General features: G+C 43.7%; 1 protein-coding gene across 2 annotated transcripts in view; it reads left to right on the top strand.

Annotated features, from left to right (window-relative positions):
* Window positions 1-4,141: 4,141 nt before the first annotated feature.
* Dhx33 (DEAH-box helicase 33) overlaps window positions 4,142-15,162 on the top strand; it is a 45,619-nt gene continuing 34,598 nt past the window's right edge. The window contains exons 1-2 of one of the 2 annotated variants that reach the window (XM_004666892.2): window positions 4,142-4,445; window positions 7,971-8,131. In XM_004666892.2, the coding sequence (XP_004666949.1) occupies window positions 4,166-4,445; window positions 7,971-8,131 (441 nt within the window). In that variant the 5' untranslated portion in view covers window positions 4,142-4,165. The remainder of the gene's footprint in view (window positions 4,446-7,970; window positions 8,132-15,162) is intronic. The other variant, XM_004666893.2, reaches the window with a different exon arrangement.

Raw genomic sequence — 15,162 nt, 5'->3', positions numbered from 1 at the left:
GTGTCCTACTATATAATTGTGTAATGTCTTCAGGTAAAGCACCCACATTCTGGATCTTGGAAATGGAATTTTAATTCTGTTTTGGGGTCTCTCTACAGAATTTAAGGAATATTGGAGCTATTGCCATGTTGCATGATATGCTTCCTAGAATTGTCTCTTGCCAGTGTCTTTTGTGTGTATGGGTTTTTTTTGTTTTTTTTTTAACAGGTGAGTTCCATCTGTATTAGCCAAGATCCTATCCTTATTTTTGTGCTCTTCAGGATACACCCTAAACTGCTTACATATTTTATGAGTTTGCATTAGAGCTGTTGAACCTTCTTAGTGAGAGAAGTGTGCTTTTCTGTCTTCCTCCAAACCTTGCTCCCACTTCTACCTTAAGAAGGACCTTAATTTAAGCCTCTTCAGCCCTTCAAGGCCTGACCTTGTTTCCAACACTTAATGAAATCTTAATTCTAGGGCCTATTTCATTGTCTTTGAACCCCTGCAAAACATCAAATATGTACTACATATTCTTATGCCAAATGATCTATTGTTTGTACTGTTATAGCTGCTACATGTATATCAGTCTTGTCTCCTTCATGAGAATGTAAGCTCCTTAAGGGCAGGGATCATGTCTTAATTTTTGTATCCACCTCAGTGCCCAGCACAGTGCTTGGCACATGGGTGCTGAATAAATACTTGTGTTTATTGATCAGCAGATTATTACCTGGTATTATTAATTATGAAAGATTAATGTGTATGTTTGCAAACTTTGACCTAGTTGAGTTATTGCCTTTGGAAGCAGGTTGAAGCAAAACTGAACATGATCAAGGGCAGTGGTCTGGTGGTCGTTGCAACCCAAGGTCACCCCAGCTGGTATGGTCATGGTCAGACAAAGTAGTTAAGTCCTTACCCATCCTAGATAAGGATGGAATGTGTCTAACAATACTTTTGGAAAGAGAGCCAGGATATTCTTGAATACTTATTATGATAACATCTTTACATGAAAGCTGCTGAACCAAAGGGACTTAGATTTCAGGTCACTAATTGGGAAAATGTAGAAAACACAGTTTGATGATTACATGTGATTTAAAATTTTTTAGCTTTTGGGTCCTTTTATCTTTGAGGCTGCAGAGTAAATGGGTCCCTGGCCAGAGATTATGGATGAGTTCCTTACAGTTGTTATGCTTTACCTTCACCATTACAAAACAAATGAGCCAATATTTACAGATGTTAGACAAATGTCTTCATTTATTTTTGCTTTTCTTGAAAAACAATAAGAAAAAATAGCCATTACCACCACACGTTGCTGGCTGGCTGCCTCTAGAGAAGGGTGTGTGCTCTACCTACCAAAAGGTGATTTCACTCATTTAAAATGGATTCTTTTTTTTTTTTTTTTTTTTTTTTTGGCTTTTCGAGGTAGGGTTTCATTGTAGCTCAGGCTGACCTGGAATTCATATGTAGTGTCAGGGTGCCCTTGATCTCACAGCAATCCTCCTAACTCTGTCTCTCAAGTGCTGGGGTTAAAGGTATATGCCACCACGCCTGGCTGCATGGATTCTTATAATTGCTTGAACACAGGATTCCTATATTAGGTTACCCTGAGAAAAGGGGCTGAGATATGCCTATTACTTAATGTCTATAAACAATACTTACTTTCCCTTATAAAGGATTGCCTTTCTAAAAATATATAAGGGTAAAAACAAAATTTTATCTTATTCTTTTTTTTTTTTTTTTAACAGGTAGGTTCTCTCTCTAGCCCAGGCTGATCTGGAATTCACTCTGTATTCTCAGGATGGCCCTGTACTCATGGTGATCCTCCTACCTCAGCCTCCTAAATTCTGGGATTAAAGGTGTGCATCACTACACCTGTCTTCAGTTTATTCAACACCCATCTTAAACATGTTGATGGCCATTTTAAGTAACTCCTGATCATAGTGTCAGTAAAATGGAGAAAAAGAGTCGGGAGATTTAAAAATAAAAACTCCACATGCAGAATTTCATGGAAATAAAGATAAGATGCCCTTCTCATGAGCTCAAGACTTCTCTAGAGACCACATTCCCAACATGAAAAGGAAACCTTTTTTTTTTTTTTTTGGCCTGTTTTGTTTGTGTTAAGTCAGCAAATTATTGAACAGCTTGTAATTTAGAAGGTAGAGCTTGCTATATACTATTTCCTTGCTGGAATGCTAAATCATTTAATGGTTAAGATGTATCAATAGGGTTTGGGAGTTGACTAGAGAATTTGAGAATCTGCCAGGAATGACTGGGAGGAAGGAAGAGTTAAGGACATTGTCTTTTCACTCCTTTCCCTGCCTGTATTACAGGACTACACCACATCCATTATGATAGTCGTTTTGAGGAAAAGACATAAGTATCACAGAATCATAGAAATCACTTTACACAAGATCTTCATCTGTACTCTTTAAACTTCAGACGTGTGTATAATGTGAGAGGGCGAAAGTGGGAGCAAGAGTGACAGAACTGTCGCACCAGGTCCTCCAGCCATTGTAACAGAAGCTCAGACACGTGTGTCACCTAATGCACATGTACAACCTTGCACACTTATGTCTGGAGTCTGTGGGACTTGGAGAGTCAAACATGGGCTGGGCATGGTGGTGTATGCCTTTAATCCCAGCACTTGGGAGGCAGAAGTAGGAGAATCTCTGAGTTTAAAGCCAGTCAGCCTGGACTGGAGTGAGACCCTATCTGGGGGGGGGGGGGGGGGGGTTGGGGGGAGGAAGGCAAAAAAAACGTGGTTCTTTAGGCTTCGCAAGCCCTTTTGAAAAACTTTTTAGTGGAGCTGGAGAGATGGCTAAGGCTAAGGCTTTTGCCTGCAAAGCCAAAAACCCCTGGTTGGGGCTGGAGCGGTTAAGCGCTTGCCTTTGAAATCTAAGAACCCCGGTTCGAGACTCGATGCACAAGGGGGAGCACGCGTCTGGAATTCGTTGTAGTGGCTGGAGCGCCCATTCTCTCTTTCTCCCTTTCTCTCACTCTTTCTTTCCCCCTTTCTCTCTCTCTCTGTCGCTCTCAAATAAATAAAACTAAAAACAAAAATTATTTTTTTAAAAAAAACCCTGTTTCGGGCTGGAGAGATGGCTTAGCGGTTAAGCGCTTGCCTGTGAAGCCTAAGGACCCCGGTTCGAGGCTCGGTTCCCCAGGTCCCACGTTAGCCAGAAGCACAAGTGGGCGCACGCGTCTGGAGTTCGTTTGCAGGGGCTGGAAGCCCTGGCGCGCCCATTCTCTTTCTCTCCCTCTATCTGTCTTTCTCTCTGTGTCTGTCACTCTCAAACAAATAATAAAAAAAAAATACTCCTTTTAAAAAAACCCTGTTTCGATTCCCCAGGACCCACATAACCCAGATGCGCAAGGCTGTGCATGTGTCTGGAGTTCGTTTGCAGTGGTTAGGGGCCCTAGAGCACCGATTTTCGCTCTGTCATTCATTTTCCTCTTTCTCAAATAAATAATTGAAATATTTGAAATATTTTTTTCAAAAAACTTTATTGACACCCTCCATGCATACGCCCAACGTAGTGTTTTCGAAATCAAGATGTTTGTGGTATCTGAATGGCTAAACTTAGAAATTTCAGTTTCTCCTACCTGTAAATTGGGAATACTATGTTAAGTATCATATAACTTATGTTCTTTTTGTGTTTGTTTGTTTGTTTTGTTTTTCGATGTAGGGTCTTATTCTAGCCCAGGCTGACCTGGAATTCACTCTGTAGTCTCAGGGTGCCTCGAACTCATAGTGATCCTCCTACCTCTGCCTCCCGAGTGCTGGGATTAAAGGCGTGCGCCACCACATCCGGCTAATTTATATTCTTGAGAAAAGAATGCAACTATTTGTGTTCCTTTTTGATTTTATAGAAATAATTTCCTTGAAGCATTACTATTATTGGCGAAAGAAATAACGTTACTAGAACAAAACAGTCCTCTAGAACAATGTTGTTCCCACGGAACCATATACCTCTCACTGTTGTTGCTTCGGGATTTTAGTCACAGGAAGTGAAAATACACCCAATTCCCCAATGGATGCTGGGAGTTGTAGTTCTCTCCTAAAGGCTTGTGGGAGGCGGTGAGGTCATCGGTGGTCGCCGGGACACGACTGCACGTGGCGAGAAAGGGGCGGTGCGCGCTTGCGGTCCACCGCCAAGAGTCCCGCCTCCCTCCGCGGCGCCTTCACGACATGCCGGAGGAGGCAAGCTTCCCGCCGGCCAAGAAATTCCGGCCGTGCTCTGGGCCTTGGAGCCGCGCCGGATTCTCCCATCCCGGGACGCGAGTGGTGATGCTTCTGACTACGGGTGGCGGCGGCGGCGGAGGCCGGAGGCAGCAGCAGCCCCTGGCCCAGCCGTCGGCCAGCCCTTACCGTGAGGCCCTGGAGCGGCAGCGCCGGAGTCTACCCATCTTCCAGGCGCGGGGGCAGCTGTTGGCCCAGCTCCGAAACCTGGACAGCGCGGTCCTCATCGGTAAGTGGTTACGTCGGCGGCTCCTTGCTTTTGGTTCTGGACGTGCGAGGACAGTTTTTCCTAATATGCCACTCGCTGTCTTTCATTGGTTGCTTCAACAAACTTGAAAGTCTTTTTGTGACAGTCTGAAGAGGACATCGGAAAAGAGAATTATCCTGTAGGCACTGCCAGCCCAGAAGTAGTGACCGACGTGTGTGAGTTAAAGCTCACCTTCCATGAAAGGGTAGAGGGTCATGCTTGGGGACTTTTGGAGCTTAGCAGAGTGAATCCGACCCAGCCTCTGAGGAGGAGGCAGCTGGGAGGTGGTCCCTAGAGGGGGGCGGATCTTAGAGACTGGACAAGCAAACTGTAATTCGGTGAACGGCATCTAGTTTCTGTTGCACGAGAAGAGCTGAGCACCACCATGGTTAGAGGAAGGTCTGATTTGAAGGGACTCTTGAAGTGAGGAGAGAGACGGAAGAATGCTGGTACAGAGAAATAGAGTTTAAAGAGGGCTGTTCGTGGTGCCGCACGCCTTTAATCCCAGCCCTTGGGAGGCCGAGGTTCAGGAAGATCTTTGTGAGTTCGAGGCCAGCCTGGGGTTACAGAGTGAGTTGAAGGTTAGGCTGGGCCAGAATGAGACCCTACCTCAAAACAATAATAGTAATAAGTAAATAAAATAAAATAAAACAAAAAAAGGAAGGAAAAAAAAAAAGAAAAAGATCAGGCGTCAAGTGTCAAGCGTGTGTTGCAGAGGCGTTCCAGCAGAAGGTTAAGGCAACTTTAGGTCAGAGCCCTCCACCAGCTTTCTGGGACATCTAGCATTCCTGGAATGAGAGAGCAGGCCTCTGATGGATCTCACCGCAAGCAGGTGACTGCTAGTCAGTAGTCCCCAAGGCAGAATTTTTTTTTTTTTTTTTTTTTGGTTTTCTGAGATAGGGTCTCACTCTAGCCCAGGCTGACCTGGAATTCACAATGTAGTCTCAGGATGGCATTGAACTCATGGCAATCTTCCTACCTCTGCCTCCCAAATGCTGGGATTAAAGTCGTGTGCCACCATGCCTGGCTTAATTTAATATTTTTATTTATTTATTTGCAAGCAGAAATAGAAGAGAGACAGTCCGAGAAGAAGGACGCAGCAGGGCCTTCAGCTGCTACAGACAGGCTCCAGGTGCATTATGTGCATCTGGCTTGAAATAGGTACTGGGGAATTAAACTCCTGTTCTTAGGCTTTGCAAGGCAAGCATCTTAACCACTGAACCATTTCTCCAACTCCAACCCCCCCCCCCCCCATGGCAGGACTTTCACCAAAGAATTCTTCCAGGGCAGTCTTGAAGAATTATGTGAAAATGCCGTAAAGTATGCAGTCCAGAAAAAAAGATTAGTACCAGCAGCCACTGCTGCCACCAAAGTGCTCCAATAATAAATGCAAAATAGAGAAAATATCATGGTGCTGAAAATGCATTCCAGGCCAGGTTTCACAGTGTAGCACAGGTTGGCCTGTAGTTCATTTTGTAACCCATTTTGGCCCTGAATTTATTGCTTTTCTGCCTCCACATCCCCACTGATGACAGATAGGCTCAATATTGTGTCCATCTTGTTCAATAATGGTAGTCTGTTGCCCTGGAATAGGAGTAGGAAAGGTGCAGAGAGCCATTGATCCAAGTTTGAGCTTGTTCCTGGTGAATTCAGCAAGAAGATTGCAGAATAATCAGTTTCTTAGTTTGTGATTCTTGGTGGCATCAGTAAAAGTAAGTGGTCAAGATGGGGCTGAGAGAAAATGCAACACTTAATGGGGGCTAGGACTCAGTTTTTTTGTTTTGTTTTGTTTTGAAGGTGAGGTTTCACTCTAGTCCAGACTGACCTGGAACTCACCTCACTCTTTACTCTCAGGCTAGACTCAAACTCACAGGAATCATCTTACCTCTGCCTCTCAAGTGCTAAGACCAAAGGCATGTGTCACCATGCCCAGTAAGACAGGTTATTTAAAGGGAGGTAGCCATAGCAAAGAATAAGGATACACAGGTTTCCAGTTAGAGGGACCCACAGAAGGTAAGAAACAATATTTATTGGGTGCTTACCATATGCAGGGTGCTAAGTCCATGAAGAGACAGAGATCTTGGTCTCGTGGTATTGAAAGATTTAAATACTTCCATACTGTGTGGTGATCAGTGCTAGAAGAAGAGAGATGAACAAGAACAAGACTGTAGAGATAGTTCAGTGGTTAAGGTGCTTGCTTGCAAAGCCTAAGGATCTGGGTTCAATTCCCCAGTTCTCACATAAAAAACCAGACACACAAGGTGGCACATGGGTCAGGAGTTTGTTAGTGGCTAGAGGCTCTGGTGTGCCCATTCTATCTCTGAGTCTCTTTCTCTCTCAAATAAAGATATTTTTTAAAAAAATGTAGGCTAGGGGGCTGGAGAGATGGCTTAGCGGTTAAGCACTTGCCTGTGAAGCCTAAGTACCCCGGTTGGAGGCTGGATTCCCCAGGACCCACGTTAGCCAGATGCACAAGGGGGTGCACGTGTCTGGAGTTCGTTTGCAGTGGCTGGAAGCCCTGGCATGCCCATTCCCTCTCTCTCTCTTTCTCTCTCCCTCCTTCTCTCTGTTGCTCTCAAATAAATTAATAAAAATAAACAAAAAAATTTAAAAAAAAGTAAGCTAGGCATGGTGACACACACCTTTAATCTCAGCATCAGGAGGCAGTGGTAGGAGGATCACCAAGAGTTTGAGGCCACCCTGAGATTACATGTGAATTCCAGGTCAGCTTGGGCTAGAGTGAAACCCTACCTCAAAAAACCAAAACCAAACAAACAAAAAATCCCAGATGAGGCGGCCTGTGCAGCCTCCGTGATGTGAACATGAGGCTTGATTAACCCTGTAACTTGCTAGAGTTTGAGGGCAGGTGTTATGTATGTAATATTGTGGCAATGTAAGAGGGAATGGTGATAAGTGTATGAATGGACATCTCTTGTCAATCTGTATGGTTGTCTTATTTCACTTTATCTTTTAACTATACCAGTGACTTTCCAGTTATATATTTGTTTTGAGAGAGAGAGAGAGAATTGGCCTGTAGGGCCTCAGCCACTGAAATCAAACTCTAGACACTTGCGCCATCTAGTGGGCATGTGTGACCTTGCACTTGCCTGATCTTTGTGCATCTGGCTTATGTTGGATCTGGAGACAGATCTAACATGGGTTTTTTAGGCTTCACAGGCAAGTGTCTTAACTGCTAAGCCATCTCTCCAGCCCTAGCTACTTATTATTAAACATGTGTTTTGCTTCTAATTTTTTTCTGCCCTATGGCAAGTTGAAGAAGCATCCTTGTTTCCATAGAATGAATTCCTGCGAGTGGAATTGTATGACAGATGGTGTAAACGTTGTGAAGGTCATTAAAATATAATTTAGCCACAGTGGATATTCTTCAGCAGTTAAATGAGTGACCTCACCAACAGTATTTTCCTTGCTTGTTCCTCTGAAACTGAGCTGTTTGTTTAGTGATTTGTGTTCATCTTCACTTAAATGAGGCTTTGCTTGCTTTCCTAGGGGAAACTGGCTCGGGGAAGACAACTCAGATACCCCAGTATCTCTATGAAGGGGGGATTGGCCGCCAGGGCATCATCGCAGTGACCCAGCCCCGTCGAGTGGCTGCTATCTCTCTTGCTACTAGAGTCTCAGATGAGAAGAGGACTGAACTCGGGAAGCTGGTACCTCATTTTCTTCTTTACTAAGCAGCATGGCACTATGCTGCTTGCCTTTTGTTTTTCTGGACAAGACTTCTTACTCTGTCCCTCTTTTTTTTTTTTTTTTTTTTTTGAGGTAGGGTTTCACTCTAGTCCAGGCTGACCTGGAATTCACTATGTTGTCTTAGGGTGGCCTTGAACTCACAGCAATCCTCCTACCTCTGCCTCCCAAGTGCTGGGATTAAAGGCGTGTGCCACCACACCTGGCTCTCTCTCTCTCTCTCTCTTTTTTGTCCAGTGTCTCACTGTGTTGTGCAAGCCAATGTGATATTGTCTATCTTCCCACCTCAGCCTTCTGTGTTCTAGATTGTGGATTGTAGAGGTGTATAACCACACCCAGCTGAACAAGATTTTTTAGTATTTTTATTCATTTATTTGCAAAGGGAAAGAGAGAATATAATTGAACATGCCAGGGCCTCTTGCCTCTACAAACAAATTCCAGACTAATGCACCACTTTGTGCATATGTCCTTTATGTGGATACTGGGGAATCAAACCTGGACAGCAAGCACACACCTTTAATCACTGTGTCATCATCCCAGCGCCTGAACAAAATTTTAAAAAATATATATGGACATATAGTGAGCTGCTTTCTTGCCATTACTCTTTAGAGACTAATCTCAGAGTTCTTTCCCATTTCCACAAAGATTGGGAGTTTTAATAAGCTTTCAGTCCTGTTAGCTTTGTTTTGAAAGGTTGTTGGCAAATTAGATACAAGTTGTCTTTTAGTTTTAATTTTTTTCTGTGTGTGTTTGTGATGTTACTGACTGAATCCAGGGCTTCACACATGCTAGGCAAGCATGCTGCTACTGCACTATATTTCTACTCCTAAATTAGATGTTTTCCTTGGACATCTTTAAGACTTCCCTATATAACCCTGGCTGGCCTGAAACTTCCTATGTAGGTTAGAACTTGTGGTCATCCAATGCTGAGATTACAGGTATGCATTACCATGCTTAACCAGAAATTCTTTTATTTATTTATTTTTGTTTTTTCAAGGTAGGGTCTCACTCTAGCCCAGGCTGTCCTGGAATTCATTATATAATCTCAGGGTGGCCTTGAACCCATAGTGATGCTCCCACCTCTGCCTCCCACGTGCTGGGATTAAAGGCGTGCACCACCATACCCAGCGCAGAAATTCTTTTAAATCGTACATATGTATATATGTAAATTGTTAATATCGTTTCATGTATGTTGGTATACAAAATGAATCTCAGAACTATGTAGAGAACAGATGCATATTTGTGTTTTTTAAAATATTTTATTTATTTATTTGAGAGAAAGAAAGAATGGGTGTGCCAGGGCCTCTATCCACTGCAAACGAGCTCCAGATGCATCTGTCACCTTGTGCATCTGCCTTATGTGGGTACTGGGGAAACAAATCGGGGTTCTTAGGCTTCATAGGCCAGGTCCTTAACTGCTTAAGCCATTTCTCCAGCCCTCTTCTTCTGTTTTTTTTTTTTTTTAATGTCTGTCATTGCTATTATTATTAACAAGATGTTTCCTATGGATACATCATATGTTGGTACTCATCCCCATTCAATTGGGAATGCTCCTCAGTGGGATTGCAATTATGGCCCATGGATTTTAGTTTATGCATTGTGGGAGCAGTAGTCCGTTATTTTGCGGGGGGGGGGGGGCGCGGGGGGATTGCCTCTGGGCATGATGTTTCAAGCTGTGGCTCTTACAATCTTTCCACCCCTTCTTCTGCAAAATCCCCTGAACCTTGGTGGGTGAGTTTTAAGTCTACTTCAGTGATGAGCTCTTAGGAGCCTCTGGCTCTCTGCTTTGGTAAGTGCTGCGTATCCTCAGGTTCTAGTTCCTGCACCCTGGCACTGATGATCAGGAACAGCATGGAAACAGCACTCTTCTTGCTCATCTCCCCAGGCCTCTGTGGATTCAGCTGTGGCTTGGCTGAAGTGCAAGAGGTAGTCTATCTCCTTCATTCTCGCTACCTTTCCGTGCCCACTGCACGCACGCAGCAGCACACAGTATTCTGGAATTGGGAACCCAGGGCCACTTCGATCAGGAAGACAGGCCAAGGGTCCTGCTTCTGCAGCAAGCTCGCAGGGTGCAAGCAGCCCTGAGCCAGCCGGGGACCTACAGGAACCAAGAAACTGGAAGAAGCTCCAGGGAACAGGGATCTGACCTATTCACACTGTGCAGCAGACCCTCCGGCACAGGATCTTTTTTTTTTTTTTTTAATTAATTATTTTTATTGACAACTTCTATAATTCTAGACAATATCCCATGGTAATTCCCTCCCACCCCTACTTTCCCCTTTGAAACTAGTTTCCATCATCCGTTTCCCCTCTCACTCAGTCTCTCTTTTATTTTGATGTCATGATCTTTTCCTCCTATTATGATGGTCTTATGTACATAGTGTCAGGCACTGTGAAGTCATGGATATCCAGGCCATTTTGTTTCTGGAGGAGCACATTGTAAGGAGTTCTACTCTTCCTTTGGCTCTTACATTCTTTCCTCCACCTCTTCCACAATGGGCCCTGAGCCTTGAAAGGTGTGATAGAGATGTTTCTTTCAGTGCTGAGCACTCTTCTGTCACTTCTCAACGTTATTCTGAGTCATCCTTAGGTCACTGCCATCTGAAAAGAGAAGCTTTTGTAATCAAAAGGGAGAGTGGCATTAATATATGGGTATGGACATTAAAAGAAATGCTTACTGGGCAGTTGATGAGCATACTGTATACATTAAGCCAGACAGCAGCAGATGTTATACCCCTAGTGCTCATGACTACAGCCCTTTTGAAGATTTTCAGTACCGGTCATGTATTCTCTCCCATGGAGCTGGTCTTCAGTCCAATTAGAGAACAGTTGGTTTGCCCCATAACAGACATGCCACTTTTGCACCTGTTGACTCATTAGGCCTGGCTGGCCAAATTTAAAGCTTGCAGTGTCCACTGTTGTTTACCTCCACTAGTGATTTCTTTCTCCCCCATTGAACTGCATGTAGCATAACTTTTCCCAGCTTTCTGTCAGCTAGTCTACAGAGAGGAGGCTTTCAGCTCAGCTCCAGCAGGATTTCTCAGTGACCTTGTAGCCCAAGTGTATGGAGTCTTCAGCAATAGGGTCTTATCATCTATTCCTGATGGGAAATCAGCAGCCTCAGCAATGGCCTGTAATGTTTTGGGGGCATCAGGGACCTCCCTGGCCAATACTCCATGGAAGGTATTTCATCCCTGACACTGAAAATTTTCTAGCAACAATCTATGGCTTCTAGATGCACCATTGTCCAAGAAAGTAGGTTTCCATATGACTGATATATACCCTCTTAGGTTTTGGATTAGCCCTCCCTCTAACTTTTCTTTACTCAGTGTTGCAGTCTGGTTTGCATTACTGTTAGAAATCACCCAACCAAGAGCAGCTTCTGGGAAAAAGAGATTTATTTTGGCTTACAGGCTCGAGGGGAAGCTCCACAATGGCGGGGAAAACGATGGCATGAGCAGAGGGTGGACATCACCATCTGGCCAACATAAGGTGGACCACAGCAACAGGAGGGCGTGCCAAACTGGCTATAAAGCCCATAAGCCCGCCCCCAACAATACACTCCCTCCAGGAGGCATTAATTCCCAAATATCCATCAGCTGGGAACCTAGCATTCAGAACACCTAAGTTTATGGGGGACACCTGAATCAAACCACCACATTCCGCCCCTGGCCCCCATAAACTGATATCTATACATGTAAAATACAATGCATTCAGTCTGACTTTAAAAGTCCCCATAGTTTTTATCAATACCAATGATGTTCATACATCCCCATAGTCCAAGATCTTTTAACGGAGCCATAATACCAAAAAATAACCTCAAAAAACCCATAATGGCACAGAATATTCACACTGCAATAGGTGGCATTGGGCATAGCAAAGAAACATTCAACCAATACAAGATTTAAACAACCAGGGCAAACATCAAACTCTAGTTTCAAGTCTAGCAACTCTAGCCAGTGACAAATCATCAAGTCCAATAATTCTGACCAGCAACAAGTCTCTGGCATTCCAATCCCGCCCCTCCAGCTAGGCTACTCACAGTCTTGGGAAACTTCATCGGGGCCAGCAGCTCCTCGGCAGCCATCTCATGGTCCCGGCATCTTCACTGGGTCTCCACTGCAAGCCACGGTTCATCCTCATGGCCCCATGGGGTCTCTGTGCAGGCAACCAGCAAACCTGCTTCACACTGCCCATGGCCATTTCCAAAACACAAGACCGTGTTGCAAACTCAATGACCCACTTTCCAGCATTTCTTATACTCCACAATACCAGGTAGGGTGCCAATTTGTTAATCCAGGGGGGATTAAAGCAGACTTTGAAGAACAGGACTCCTTGAGCACTCAGGCCCCTTCAGAAGAGTCTACATTCTTCTTGTTGCCCCAGTGCAGGTCAGCTAGCCCAGTCTCATAGGTTGTAATCTCTCAGTTGCAGCTGAGTGGGCAACAGTTCACCCAAAGATTTTTCTTTCTGTGCCATATCCCTCTGCACACACCAGTTCATTTCTACGCAAAGCAACCCTGCACAACTTCTCAGGACATGGGCACAAGAGCAAGCTTCTCACACAAACTGCTAGCCCAGTCCAGGCAAAGCTTTTTCTCACCCTCATAAGCCAAACCTCACAGTCCATAGTTCTTACTGCATTCAGGTCTTGCAGCTCATTCCAGAACAGTCCATCAAGCTGTACTTACAGCACTGCAAGGCATCTCTTAGGGCAAGGTTTCAACTCCTTCCACATTCCTCTTGAAAACCAGCTCCAAAAGGCCAAAGCCACAGTCAGGTGTCTAGCAGCAATCCCACTCCTCGGTATCACTTTACTGTTGCAGTCCGGTTCGCATTGCTGTTAGAAATCACCCAACCAAGAGCAGCTTCTGGGAAAAAGAGATTTATTTTGGCTTACAGGCTCGAGGGGAAGCTCCACAATGGCAGGGGAAAACGATGGCATGAGCAGAGGGTGGACATCACCCTCTGGCCAACATAAGGTGGACCACAGCAACAGGAGGGCGTGCCAAACACTGGCATGGGGAAACTGGCTATAAAGCCCATAAGCCCGCCCCCAACAATACACTCCCTCCAGGAGGCATTAATTCCCAAATATCCATCAGCTGGGAACCTAGCATTCAGAACACCCAAGTTTATGGGGGACACCTGAATCAAACCACCACACTCAGTCTCTTCCCCTGACCTCACTTAGGCCTTTGCACCTCCATTAATCTGTTATTCTACTTACTTATATACAGTACCATCTTATTAAGTTCTCCCCACCCTCCCTTTCAATTCCCTTTGTATCTCCTTTGTAGCTTACTGGCCTCTGCTACTGAGTTTTCTTCCTACGGACACAGAAGTCCAATAGTTTGTAGCTAGGATCCACGTATGAGAGAGGACATGTGACATTTGACTAGCTGGGCCTGGGTTACCTCACTTAGAATAATCCTTTACAGATTCATCCATTTTTCTGCAAATTTTATAATTTCATTTTTCTTGACTGCAGAATAGAACTCCATGTATAAATGTGCCACATCTTAATTATCTACTCATCAGTTGAGGGACATCTAAGCTGGTTCTATTTCCCAGCTATTGTTAATAGAGCAGCAATATACATGATTAAGCAAGTGTCTCTAAGACAAGTCCTTAGGATACATGCCTAGGAGTGGTATAGCTGGGTTATATGGTAAATCTATTTCTAGCTGTTTCAGGAACCTCAACACTGATTTCCAAAATGGCTGGACCAGATTGCATTCCCACCAGTAGTATAGAAGGGTTCCTCTTTTTCCTCATCCTAGCCAGCCTTTATTGTCACTTTTTTTCATGATGGTAGTTGTTCTGATAGGAGTGAGATAGGATCTTAGAGTAGTTTTAATTTGCATTACCCTGATGGCTAGGGATGTAGAACTTTTTTTTAGATGTTTGTATGCCATCTGTATTTCTTCTGAGAACTCTCTTATTTAGTTCCATAGCCCATTTTTATTTGGGTTGTTTGATTTCATATTACTTAGTTTTTGGAGTTCTTTGTATATCCTGGATATTAATCCTGAATCAGATGTATAGCTGGCAAAGATTTTCTCCCATTCTGTTGGTTGCCTCTTTATTTTATTCACAGTGTCCTTTGGTGTTCAAAAGCTTTGTAATTTCATGAGGCCCCACAGTTGATCAGTGGTTTTATTTCCTGAGCAACTGGGGTTATATTCAGAAAGTCCTTGCCAAGACAAGTATGTTGAAGGGTTTCACCTGCTTTTTCCTCCAGCAGTTTCAGAGTTTCAGGTTGGATATTAAGGTCTTTGATCCATATGGACTTAATTTTTGTGCACAGAGAGATAAGGATCTATTTTCATCCTTCTACAGATAACATACCCAGTTGTCCTAGCATCATTTGCTGAAGAGGCTGTCTTTTCTCCAATGAGTATTTTGGCATTTTTGCTGAAGATCAGGTGGCTGTAGCTACCCAAACTAACATCTATTCTGTTCCATTGATCTACATGTCTGTGTTTGTGCCAGTACCATGCTGTTTTTGTTATTGCTCTATAATATATGTTAAAATCAGGTATGGTAATACCACCAGTCTCATTTTTGTTGCTCAAAATTGTTTTAGATATTCCAGGTTTTTTTGTGCTTCCAAATGAATTTTAGGATTTTTTTTTCTATTTCCATGAAGAATGCCATTGGAATTTTGATGGGGATTGTATTAAATGTATATATTGCTTTTGGTAAGATTGCCATTTTCAAAATACTGATTCTCCTAATCAAAGAACAAGGGATGTCTTTCCATTTCCTAGTATCTTCTGCAATTTCTGTCTTGAGTGTTTAAAAGTTTTTACTGTAGAGATCCTTCACTTCCTTGGTTATGTTTATTCCAAGGTACTTTATTATTATTATTATCATCATCATCATCATTTACTTTTTTGAGGTAGGGTCTCTTTCTAGCTCAGGCTGACCTAGAATTCACTATATATTCTCAGGCTGTCCTCAAACTCACAGTGATCCTCCTACCTCTGCC

Source organism: Jaculus jaculus, chromosome 9, assembly GCF_020740685.1.
Source record: "Jaculus jaculus isolate mJacJac1 chromosome 9, mJacJac1.mat.Y.cur, whole genome shotgun sequence".
Taxonomy (NCBI): Eukaryota; Metazoa; Chordata; class Mammalia; order Rodentia; family Dipodidae; genus Jaculus; species Jaculus jaculus.
The sequence above is the reverse complement of the archived record's forward strand: the minus strand, read 5'-3'. Positions and strand labels throughout refer to the sequence as shown.